Genomic DNA, 12,880 nt, shown 5'->3' with positions numbered 1-12,880 from the left:
CACGGGCCCGTGCCGGGCTAGGCGGCCCGAATGGCCATCTATACTGGCAGACGTGTTGTCTCCTGTTCCGTCCGTACAATCACCTCTCTCTCCCTCTTATACTCTCTCATGGAATTTCAGCCTGTCCTAGATCGAGATCAACGGCCTAGATTAGAAGATACCCCTTTGCGGATATTTTGTTAAAGAGACCCCACCTTTTCTTATATTCATCCTTGTTGTCCTATTCAATAATTATCACTTTAAATCATATGCATGAGTCTACCTTGATAACCATAGGAATTTTCCTAGCAATTGAGATCTTGATTCCTTGTCACCTATGAGTTTATGCATTTGGTAGTATGATGGTAGTGCTCAAACAACAACCATGATCTTGTAACTTGACTAGTGGAATATGCAATAACACTAAAAGATGCTTTTTAGCAACAAGGAACAAGGGAGCTAGAGCATAGTTTTTGTGATGCTCTAGATTCCTCACCTTAAGGACTTATCTATAAGCGATCATCTAGGACTTACAGTACAACCGTGAGAGCTACATGGCTCTGGCTTTAGTTCAGTATGAAGACATTTTTCTAGCTTGTCAGTGGTTACCCGAAAGGGCATAAAAGGGGCTTGTCGAGCTGAGTATAGTGCGGCCTCTGTCCTTATGTGTATAGCCTACGCGAAATGTGCCATTCGAAAGTGGGGCTCTATATTCCCTTGCCAATTGGAAACCTAGCGGCTCTAACTTGTTAGATGAACTTCTAAAAGACTTCATAGTGTACCCTATCCACTCACCTTGGAAGTGTTATGGGAGTCATGACCCCAGGGAAATGGGAATCACAACTCACGGTGAAAGTGTACAATCTTTGCAGAGTGTAAAACTAGTATATCAACCATGCTCATGGTCACGAGCGGTCTTGGACCCTTATGGAATAGATGATCATTAATGATAATTATGTTTATGTTATTCATTATTCATGTTTACTTGATCATGTGTTTACTTGGGTTTATGTTAAACATGTTGCTACTCAATTGCTTAAAATTGTGACTTAATAAAAGCCAAATGCAGTTAAACCCGTGTCTACCTTTCGAGCCTCATGAACCCCATGTTATTCTTGTTGAGTACGAGATACACTTATGCTTGTTTATTTTTACTACTTGGATAAAAATCCTAGATGGATAACAGATGGCAATGGTTATGAAGATTTTCCTGAGGATTACTAGTCTTGCGATCAACCAGTCGACCGTCCCTGTGGCTATGGAGGCACCATGGAGTTATCTTTATTTATTTCCTACTTGCTAGACTTTGATATATTTATGTAATGGATTAAATACTCATGATGTAATAAAGCATTGTGCTTGGTATTCACCTTTAATTTGTCTCTATATGTGTATAATTGATTCCTGGGCACACATATAATATATATCTAGATTTGCCTTTAAATTTGGGTATGACACGAAGGAGGTGGACAATATCGGCTTCAAGCTCTGGTACATAGGGACAACTTTAAATAAAAATGGAGTAGGAGTTTTGATTGATAAGAGCCTCAAGGATGGTGTGGTAGAGGTGAGAAGGCAAGGGGATAGGATCATCTTAGTTAAACTTGTCATTAGTGATACGGTCTTAAATGTAATTAGTGCGTATGCCCTCCAAGTAGGCCATGATAAGAGTGCTAAGCGGCTTTTTCTAGGAAGACTTAGATTGATTGGTTAGAGCTGTCCCTATTAGTGAGAAGCTCTTTATAGGAGGTGATCTTAATGGCCATGTAGGTACATCAAGTGTAGGTTTCGAGGCTAGTTCATGAGGGTTTTGGATATGGTAGTAGGAACTAGGAGGGAGAGGAAGTCTTAGACTTCGCCATAGCTTTTGATCTGATGATAGCTAACACTTTCTTTCAGTAAGAGACAGTCCCATTTAGTGACCTTTAGTAGCAGCCAAGTACTCTATTCAAATCAACTTTGTCCTTACAAGTAGGGATAAACGAACATGCAGTGGCATGTAAGGTGATACCTGGAGAATGTGTGGTCGCTCAACACAAGCTGGTGGTGGCTGACTTCCACTTTCTGGTGCAAGCTTGTGGGAACAAAGAACCTAGGGTTGCTAGAACTGAAGTGGTGGAAATTAGAAGGGGAGGACATCAAAGGTCTTTAAGGAAAAGGTCATTGAAGAGGGCCCTTGGAAGGATGAAGGCGATGCAAACAACATGTGGGAGAAGATGGCAACATGCATTCGGAAAGGTTGCTTCAGAGGTGCTTGGAGTGACCAAAGGGAGCAGATGCGACTCAAAAGACACTTGGTGGTGGAATGAAGATGTGCAAAAGGCTATTAAGGAAAAGAAGGAGTGCTATAAGCGCTTGTATCATGACAGGTGTGCAGACAACATAAAGAAGTACAAGGTGCAAAGAAGACTGCAAAACGAGCGGTGAGTGAGGCAAAGGGGCAGGCCTATGAGGACCTTTACCAACATTTGCGTATGAAAGAAGGAGAGAATGATATTTATAGGATGGCTAGGGCTCGCTATATGAAGACAATGGACTTCAACCAAGTCAAGTGCATAAAGGATGAAAGAGAGTAGCTCTTGGTGAAAGAGGATGAGATCAGACATAGATGATAAGAGTATTTTGATAAATTGTTCAATGGTGAGAACGAGAACACCACCGTTCAGTTGGACGACTCGTTTGATGACACTAATAGACGCTTTGTGTGGAGGATTCAAGAATTGGAGGTCAGAGAAGCCTTGAAAAGGATGAAAGGGGGCAAAGCGATAGGGCCCTGATGGTATCCCAATCAAGGTGTGGAGATATCTCGGGGATATAGCTATAGTATGGCTAACCAAGATGTTCAACAATATCTTTCGATCGAACAATATGCCTGAGGAGTGGAGAAGAAGCATATTGGTACCAATCTATAACAACAAGGGAGATATCCAAAAGTTGTACTAATTATCGGGGAATTAAGTTGATGAGCCACACTATGAAGTTATGGGAGAGAGTCATCGAGCAACGCCTGTGAGGAACGACGCAGATATCAACAAACCAATTTGGTTTCAAGCCCGAATGGTCAACCACAGAAGCAATCTTCTTAATAAAATAAGTTATGGAGCGATTTAAAGAGCAGAAGAAGGACCTCCACATGGTTTTCATTGACTTAGAGAAGGCTTATGACAAGGTACCAAGAAATGTTATGTGGTGGGCTTTGGACAAACATAAAGTCCTATCAAAGTACGTAACCCTCATCAAGGACATGTACAACAATGTTGTTACTAGTGTTCGAACAAACGATGGTAACACAGATTACTTCCCGATTAAAATTGGACTTCATCAAGGGTCAGCTTTAAGCCCGTATCTCTTTGCCTTGGTAATGGATGAGGTTACTAGAAATATACAAGGGGATATCCCTTGGTGTATGTTGTTCGCTGATGATGTAGTGTTAGTGGACGAAAACCAAGCGGGATTAAATAGAAAACTAGAGTTATGGCGACAGACCCTTGAGTCTAAAGGTTTTAGATTGAGCAGAACTAAAACCGAATACATGAGATGCGAACTTTGGTGGAGCTACATAGGAGGAGGGAGATGTGAGTTTGGAAGGTCAAGTAGTGCCTAAGAAGGATACCTTTTTGGTATCTGGGATCAATGCTACAAGAGGGATGGAGATATTGATGCGGACGTTAGCCATAGAATCAAAGCAGGGTGGATCAAGTGGCGACAAGCTTCTGGCATTCTCTGTGACAAGAGGGTACCACAAAATCTAAAAGGCAAGTTTTATAGAACGGCGATTAGATCGGCTATGTTGTATGGAGCAGAATGTTGGCCTACAAAGATTCGATATGTTCAACAACTGAGTGTTGCAGAAATGCGTATGTTGCGATGGATTTGTGGTCACACAAGAATAGGACCGAGTTCGGAACGATGATATACGTGATAGCCTAGGGGTAGCACCAATTGAAGAAAAGCTTATCCAACATCGGTTGAGGATGGATTTGGCCATGTCCAAAGGAGACCTCTAGAGGCACCAGTGCATTATGGAGTCTAAGCCAAGCTAATAATATAAGTAGATGTAGAGGAAGACCGAAATTGACATGAGAGAAGATAATAAAAAGAGATTTGAAAGTTTGGGATATACCTAGAGATCTATGTTTGAATAGGAATGCTTGGAAAGCAGCTATTGAAGTGTCTGAACCTGTGACTTGGGACTCTTAGTGGGTTTCAACTCTAGTCTACCCCAACTTGCTTGGGACTGAAAGACTATGTTGTTGTTGTGTTGTATGGATTTCACGTACTCTGCTGGCTGTCAAACTTTTGTTCTTCACTTGTCTCGCATTTGTAGTCTATTAATTATGTTCAAGAAATATCAGACAAATAATGTATTTCCCTTTATTCCAATATTTCCTCCATTTGTATTAGAATATAAACTGTAGCTTCCAGACAAACCCAGGACTCTACATGGACATAAGGAACTATAAAACTATATACCAAGAATCCACAACAGACTACAGACTTCAAATAAAAAAAAAGTGATGAGTATCGTAATCACTATATCGGTAAAACTTGAATCGCTAGTAATCATGGGTAATGTTTCCATCCTTGAGGAGACTAGCGAATGTTGCGAGTTATTAGGCTCTCAAAAATGCTGTACAGGTCCTTGTTTTCAGGACCGAAGATTTCATCAGCCTTTCTTAAGGTATCCTGTAAGAGACATTCAACGAATACCAAAAGGGGATCAGAAAATTAGTTCATAAATCCCCAAACAGATGTTCATTCAGTGTTGATCCATTTATACCTCTCTGGTCTGCCTGTGTGCGTTCAGCTCCTTCACATTAGCCAGGAATGCACCAAACTGCTCATACGATAATCGATTTCTGCATGTACAACAGTTAAAGAGGGAAATCAATCACACACTTGGAAAAATGAACACAATTTTCTTTGTAACAATTAAGCATCAATGGAGTTGAATGGTTTCTTTCTAGATTTCTGGAAAACAAGATCCTCGAATCAACTAAGCCTACTGTGCAGCTATGTGCAGTTCTTGAAGGCACTACATGATAATAATTTCCGAAAGAAAAATAAGTACACCAAACTCCTTCTATTAACTCATCAAATATTACACTCACAAGGCTTGAGGTATATTTCCGAGAAAAAAATCTACTGCTAAACTGAATACTTGGAAAAGAGCACTTCTGCACATACCTGACCTGACGAAAGAACTCCTTTCCATCAACTCTTGTTCGTCCTAAAACAAATAACTCTCAATGAGAAAGAGTATATGGATAGCTTATTTATGATTTCGTGTTAAACACAGAAATCAAAGATCCGAACCTAGTAAGCAAACAAACAGTTCACTTTTGGGTCCAGTGGAACTGCAATATATTTTGATATTTACAAACAGATGGCAGTGAAATTGTAACATATCTTGACCAATTAAATGTAATATATGTTGATTGCTGAACAAAGCAGCATTAACATACAGTATAACTAGCTCTTGGGGTTATGAGCTAACCTGTTTGACTTGGAGCGTCAAATGGAGAGCTATGCTGACCAGAAAAGCCTGAGGACCTGTCATTAAACATATTCATCGACGTAATGGAGATTGAATGCCGCCTTGGCGGTGATACCGATGCAAAACGCCTTGGAGGTGAGCCTGGGGGAGTCATCCTTGGTGTGCTGTTGTACGATGGCAAAAATACATGTGGACGTCCAGGACGGGGTGGCATAGGTGCTGCAAGTACAAAAAGGTTCTGTGCGTAAAACATCATTCAACATATTTTTGTATTAGATAAGATTAAGTATATGAAACGGGAATGTACCATCTGGGTCAACTTGGTTATTTTCCTCCGAAACTGAACTTGCAGTTTCTGAAACCTGTGATGATTTGGAAGTTGGAAATGCAGAATTTTCATCTGACAAAAATCAAACAGTCAACATTACCCTAGGGAACTAGAATGAGACTTTTCCCTACAAGCCATTATAAAAGTTTCTAATTCCTTCTCTGCCACAGAAATTTTGGCTGCCCCTCCTCAGTCACTCGCGCAAAGTTTTCTGGTCCCGTGTGCCACTTCCGTGAGATTACAGCATGACGGCCGGTAACGGAGGGATACGATGACCCTTTTGCCCCTGTGTCCACTTAAGTCCCACGAAAGACACCACAGTCTGCCATTCCTCATTTCTCGTCTCTCTCAAAACCCTAGCCGAAGGAACCAAGGCGGCGGCGAGAAGAGGTGGCGGTGACCAAGCAGATCTGCACACGTGAGGAGGGGGTCTCATGGGGTAGGGATCAAGAGGTTGCCCCACTGGATCTAAGGCCATGTGCAGCAGGGACCTTGGTTGAGGGTGACCGCGAGATCCAACCATGGCGGCGGCGAGAAGAGGCGGCGGTGACCAAGCAGATCTGCACACGTGAGGAGGGGGTCTCATGGGGTAGGGATCAAGAGGTTGACCCACTGGATCCAAGGCCGCGTGCAGTAGGGGCCTTGGTTGAGGGTGACCGTGAGATCCAGGGAGTCGCCATGGTGGAGCCGGAGGTGCGCTCGGCGTGGATTTCAGACAGGTAAGCTGTTGTCTTCTTCTTCTCTTGTTGTCCTCCATTGTCATGCACTTAGCCTAATTGTAGGTGCTTAGTTTGTTGCCGTAGATCTGCCTTAATCGATGGGTGTTCGTATGTAGGATGGACCCCAAAACGAGCTATAGATTAGAAATAAGGATCGTTGCGACAAATTCTCGAAGCCGTTGGTTTAGCATAAGCATAGTTGTAGATGCTGACACAACAAATTTCAAGGATTTGGTCGAAGACATTGTGAATAAGTACCCTTGTGGTTATGGTGACATTGTTGACATGTTCTACTATTGTGGTGAAACCAAGTCCAACATCAAAGTCAGCAGTGACCATGATTTAGTTGCTATGTTTTCCAAAAATGCTAGTGCCAAGACCTGCTTGTCGACCTTTGCTTACCATCCTATGGGTACTGATACACCAGTCATTCCACTATGGCATGATTTAGCTAGAAATGCCTAACTCCTCTATGCAAGCCTGTAACCTAGCTGAGCCTACACCAGCACCAACCCAAACACAAGCTTCCACTCAAACACAAGCTTCCTCTCAAACGGCAACAACCACTGATGATGACAACTACCTAAACAATCCTGAGCCACAGAATGAGCACGTGGGTGTGGATGAGGAGGGCATGTACCTAGAATTAGAGCCACGGACCAAGGGTACTGATGCATTTGAGGAGGATGTACCAGTTTCTGACTCTGAATGGGAATCTGATTCTGATATGATGATGATGATGATGACTATGAGGAGGATGAGGCAGATGAAATGGTCAAAGATAAAGTTCCATTTAGTAATCCTAAAATAGTGTATGACAAAAATGACCCACCAATGACAGTAGGCAGCATCTATGAAAATATGTCTTGTTTTAAGTTGGCTTTGGCTACACATGCAATCAGAAATGAGTTTGAGTTTAACATAGAGAAGAGTGATCCAGGGAGGTACAGGGTCTACTGCAGTGCCAAAATTGATGGATGTAGGTGGAGGATTCTTGCATCTACAACTGCAGACAAGACAACAGTGAAGGTAACTCTTGCCATCTTTCTTTTTTTTGTTGATTTACTTATAATTGGTGTGACATATTTGCAGGTGAAGAAGAACCCATATCCTCATGAGTGTTGGAGCACAAGAAGAGGTGGTAAAGTGAAGTGTGCAACCAAGTTTTGGGTTTGTGAAAAGGTAAAGGACTGGGTATTTGAGGATCCCAGAGTGTCAGCTATGGAGCTACAGAAGAGGATCAAGGATAAGTTCAAGATGGTTGTGCCATACAAGAGAGTATATAATGGTAAGGAACTAGCTCACAGCCAATTATTTGGAGATTGGAAGTCCAATTTTGACAATCTGTATAGGTTCAAGTTGCAAATTGAGGAATCTTGTCTAGGTAGCTTTGTAGTTATTGATCATCATACCATTAATAACAAGATTAGGTTTAAAAGTACTGTTCTTTGTCCATGAAGCCATGCATTGATGGGTTTCTTCAAGGCTATAGGTCATACTTGTCAGTTGATAGTACATTTCTCACGGGCAAGTTTAGAGGTCAACTATGTGTAGCCTGTGCAGTAGATGGACGCAACTGGATGTATCCAGTTGCAGTTGGAGTCATAGATTCAGAAACAAATGAGAATTGTATATGGTTCATGGAGAGACTGAGAGATGCTATAGGTAGTCCACCAGGTCTGACCTTCTGTACTGATTGTGGTCAAGCAGTGATGGCCGGTGTGAGTGAGGTATTTCTTAATGCAGAGCACAGAGAGTGTATGTGGCATCTTGTTCAAAATTTTAAGAAAAAGGTTTCATGGACAGGTGTTTGATGATCATTTGTGGGCATCATCTTACAGTTGGAACTCATACCTTTTTGAGAAACACTGGTCAGCAATGGCAGCAGCTAAGCCAGCAGCTATGGTTTATCTACAGCAGAACCATAAGAAGCTATGGACCAGAAGTCAATTTGGAGTCACATGTAAGATAGACTATGTCACAAATAATTTAGCTGAGAGCTTCAACAACTGGATCAAAGGTGAAAAAGAACGGCATTTGGATGACTTGCTTGATACAATCAGACAGAAGTTATTAATCAAATGGAACCACAGAAGGAAGATTGCAAGGCAGATGCAGGGCAAGATACTTCCACATATTGTGGACAAGCTGAAGGAGCAAAGCAGGAACCTAGATATTGATGTCATAACTAGCGGCGATGGCATTGCAGAGTTGTGCGCAAGAGGAGGATCAAGCTTCAGATTTGTTGTGAATTTGGACCAAAGGACTTGCACTTGTAGGGCTTGGCAGGTTTCAGGCCTACCATGTAAGCATGCACTGGCCTACATCACTAGCATAAGAGGAGAGAAAATTGAAGACCATGTGGACAACTACTACTCGGTGTAGAAGTTCAGGTCAGCTTATGAGGGTATCATCCCTGCCATTCCTGATAAGTTCATGTGGCCCAAATCTGATCATGGCTTCTTCATGCATCCACCTCTTCTCAAATCAACTGCTGGTAGAAGGAGGCAGACAAGGTTCAGAGGAGGTGCTGATGGTGGCAACAAAGGCAATAAAGGACAGGCACCAGTGCCCTATTTGCCAGTGAATATGGGCATCACTAGGTACACTTGTAAAGATGGAGATCCTGCAGACATTGCAAGCAATGCTTGCTGATAGGTGAGATTCTTTGTTTCAGATTTTTGTGTTGGGTTGTATGTGACATACTTAGCAGCTATGACAGTTTGTATTTATCTATTGCAGGGGACCACCTAAAAGGAAGAAGAAAAAGGCAACCCCAGCCTCAACTGAAACAAGCACTGTTCCTGTTCCTACCAAAATGGTGTTCCCTGATTTGCCCCCTGGTACAACTGCCACAACTAAAGCACTACTGGAAATAAGAGGAAAACAACAGCAGCAGGTTCTAAGAAATCAAAGAGCTCATCCTCTGCCTCAGCAGCTTCAATCAGGTAGGCTCATGTTCTTGACATTTTCCTTATAATACAACTATGACATATACCAAACACTTGTAAATATACGACACTATAAATTTTGAAGGTTTGTATTCTCCATACCGTTTTTGCAACACCCTAGTTGTTCCCTGAAACCCCATTCAAGTTTTCAGTAAATCCTAAGCAATATATGTCAATGTGGTGTCATGTCATATGATTGTACCTGATCAAGGCTGCCATCAGCCACCTGCTGCGGCTGCGAGTCGTCACCGGAGCCCGTCCTCCCGCCGGCGTGCTTCGTCTGAACTACCTGCAGCCCCGTCTATGGGATGACTCAAAACTCCAGATATTTTGTAACTCATGTGGTCTGTCTATTGACATAACCTGCATTTTATAAGACCAAAACAGTGGTCTGTGCATGACCAAAACAATGGTATGGTCTATGTCATGACCAAAACAGTGGTCTGGTCTATGTCATGACTGTTTGTAAAATGCTGTTATGGTTTGTGAAATTTTCGTAACTAGTTTGTCAAATTTGTTGTTCTGGTTTCTCTTTTTGAATATGTGTAACTGGTTTATTAAATTTGTGGCGTCAAGGGCAAGTGCAAAATTCTGCTCCTGACGCCTGGACACAAGGGCAAAAAGGTCTTTCTATCCCTTCATTACTGGCCGTCATGCTGTAACCTCACGGAAGTGGCACACGGGACCAGAAAACTTTGCGCGAGGAACTGAGGAGGAGTAGCCAAAATTTCTATGGCAGAGAAGGAATTAGAAACTTTTATAATGGCTCGTAGGGAAAAATCTCAACTAGAATATGGTGGACCTCGCACAAGGACCACGAGAATAATGTAGTACCTGATGGTGCAGAGGAGAAATTTGAAGTTGCTGCAACTCTTGCCCCGGGAGCAGTATTCTATTGAAAAGTAATTTAAAAAGAAAAATCACTCTCAATTCAGCTACAAATACAAACAAGGGAAGAATTGAAATGCTAGTCATTTTCTAGGTTCTTGAGTTAAACAACTAGACACAGCCTGAATGCCAGACTTACATCACTGCTGTCGTCTTCCTGGAGGGACTGCACAAGTGTCTTTTTGAAAACTTCCAACTGCACAACAAAGTAGAATATAGGCAGTAAGGTACACAACTATGAAGTTTAAAATGGTATAGCAATCAAGGCTTATGTACAGCACCAATCAATGGTTGGACATGCTTACGAGAGACAAATGCTTGACATGTTAACATTTGTTCAGTTTGAAATTATGATGAGACTGCTACGTAATTGTTCCAAACTAGTAGTGCAACACACAGAAATCTGTCAAATTCTTCCCAAAGTGTTTTATTGGTACCTTGGCGACATCTCTGTTCAACTTCGTAACGGTGTTGGACAGCGCAGAGTTGTCCCGCAGCAGTGCCTCCTGTACGTCCATCGTCCACGATCAGAACATGAAGAAGCATTCGACTGTTAAGTAATTTCGGTTGCCCAAATTGCGCAGCATACATATCACGCAGCTACATTGCTGGAAATAGAGACGACGTTAGGCGCAAGCGTCGCGGGACCAGAGTCGCCGACAGGTGGGACCGACCGAAGCCACCATTCCCCGGAAAGCACAGCTCAGCCTCAGCCAGGCGGCGCAGCGCCCCAGAGGCGGCTAGTAAACTGACTAGCGATTACCTTTTCCTCCTCGGCGCGGCGGAGGCGGCCGGTGGCGATGGCGAGCAAGGCGTCGAGCTGCTCGACGCGCTCCCGGAGGTCCTCGGCCTCGGCGTCGCGCTCGGCGAGCTGCGAGCGCAGGAGCGCCGCCTCGGCCGCTCCGCGGCCGGTAGGCGACGGCGAGCGCGGCGTCGAGCTGCTCGACGCGCTCCCGGAGGTCCTCGGCCTCGGCGTCGCGCTCGGCGAGCTGCGAGCGCAGGCGCGCCGCCTCGGCCTCGAGGCAGGCCGAGGCGGTGCGAGAGCGCCATGGAGGTGATCCTGCGCGCCACGTCCAGCTGAGCGAACGGGTCCGATGGCAGCACGGACATCAGCTCAGCGGGCAGCCCAAAGTCCACCACGGTCGGCGCCGCCTCCCCGGCCGCCGCGTCGTCCTCCCCCACCATCGCGGCCGGAGGCGCCGCCTCCTCCCCTTCCTCTGCCATGTGTCCCCTCCTGCTCCGCGCCTCTTGGACTAGTGCTCTCCGCTCCTTTCCGTGCCGCGACCGTTATCTGCCCGCCCGCGGGGGGATTAGGCTGGTGGGGTGCGAGGTCTCTTTGTGCTTGTGGTGGCGCGCGAGGGCGCCTACCCAGGCTGCCCCGCGCCACGGGTTTGGGTGGAGGGTTTTGGTTGGAGGCTTGCGCGGTTGCTGCCCGCGTCGCTCTCGCTCTCGGTGGGCGCTGTGCATGTGCGGGGAGCCGGTGCGCCGTGCGCGTCTGGTCATCGGGAGGCGAAGGCGTTGGCGCGGCGCGGGCTGCCTCGGCCTCGGCTATGGGCTGCGGGCTGCGGCATAGGCCAAGGGCGCGCGATTCGCAATGAACGTGTGGATCGGGGTGCCGGCGAAATGGCGTTGGGTGGCTTATTCTGGGCGGTGATTCGACACGTTGGAGTACACGGGGTCCGGGACTCCTCGCGAGATGTGACCGGACCCCTCGCGAGATGTGAAGATTTCGAGCTAGGAAAGCGGGTTTGGAACTTCCGGTTGAAGGTTGCAGTGAAAACTACGGATGGTACTGTCTCTTGCAATTTTCACCAGTGGTACTGGGTATTTTAAGGCTTAGATCTAATGTAAAATCGCACAATAGATATTTTACTGGTACGGGGTATTTTAAGGCTTAGATCTAATGTAAAATTGCACAATAGTTCATATTTTGCTGGTACTGGGTATTTTAAAGCTTAGATCTAATGTAAAATTGCAAGCTTAAATCTACCGTTCTTGAGTAAATTAATTCATAGAGTAAGTCAAACTTTTTAAATTTGGCTGAATTAATAGAAAAGAGCATCAAGACTTATGACACCAAATTGGTATATAGATTAGATGCACCGTACATTATATTTTTATTATGATGTGCTCATTTGGTGGCATAAATGTTCCTACCTTTTTATAAATTCGGTCAAATATAAAAAGCTTCACTCAAAACAACCCTAGGAATTGAGATTTACTCAGGGATGGAGGGAGTATATTTTGTATGTTTGTACTTTTTTATAAATTCGGTCATAAGTTCAAGACAACCCTGGAATTGAAAATTACTGAAGGACAGAGGGAGCATTTTACATGAGGACGATTGTAGTTTGATGGAATATTGCTCCCCAAGAGAATATATAATAATGCGTACAATTACCTTCCATCCAATGCGACTGAGTGACTGACCACCAGGTAATACTCTATCCGTCCAAAAAAGAATGCAACTACGTGTTGCGTATTAGCAAAAGTAGATCACGTTTGATCAGATTTCTAG

At 44.2% G+C, this 12,880-nt stretch overlaps 1 protein-coding gene across 1 annotated transcript; it reads right to left on the bottom strand.

The window, feature by feature from the left end:
- Positions 1–4,352: 4,352 nt before the first annotated feature.
- Positions 4,353–11,685, bottom strand: LOC136514416 (uncharacterized protein At4g15545-like). The gene is made up of 10 exons (XM_066508383.1): positions 11,370–11,685; positions 11,126–11,262; positions 10,800–10,868; positions 10,502–10,558; positions 10,309–10,366; positions 5,784–5,876; positions 5,477–5,695; positions 5,167–5,209; positions 4,760–4,838; positions 4,353–4,665 (listed from the first exon to the last, which is right to left on the bottom strand). The coding sequence occupies exons 1-10, from the start codon at positions 11,584–11,586 to the stop codon at positions 4,573–4,575; spliced, it is 1,065 nt and encodes a 354-aa protein (XP_066364480.1). The 5' UTR covers positions 11,587–11,685; the 3' UTR covers positions 4,353–4,572.
- Positions 11,686–12,880: the final 1,195 nt, after the last annotated feature.

This window comes from Miscanthus floridulus, chromosome 16 (genome assembly GCF_019320115.1).
Source record: "Miscanthus floridulus cultivar M001 chromosome 16, ASM1932011v1, whole genome shotgun sequence".
Classification (NCBI taxonomy): Eukaryota; Viridiplantae; Streptophyta; class Magnoliopsida; order Poales; family Poaceae; genus Miscanthus; species Miscanthus floridulus.
The sequence above is the reverse complement of the archived record's forward strand: the minus strand, read 5'-3'. Positions and strand labels throughout refer to the sequence as shown.

Bases quoted from the DNA above. Each gene is read 5' to 3' on its own strand.
- LOC136514416 (XM_066508383.1), bottom strand. From the start codon at position 11,586: ATGGCAGAGGAAGGGGAGGAGGCGGCGCCTCCGGCCGCGATGGTGGGG. The intron at 10,869-11,125 runs GTAATCGCTAGT...ATGGACGTACAG, and splicing joins GCCGCGCCGAGGAGGAAAAG to GAGGCACTGCTGCGGGACAA. The intron at 5,210-5,476 runs GTTAGCTCATAA...TATTTGTTTTAG, and splicing joins TGACGCTCCAAGTCAAACAG to GACGAACAAGAGTTGATGGA.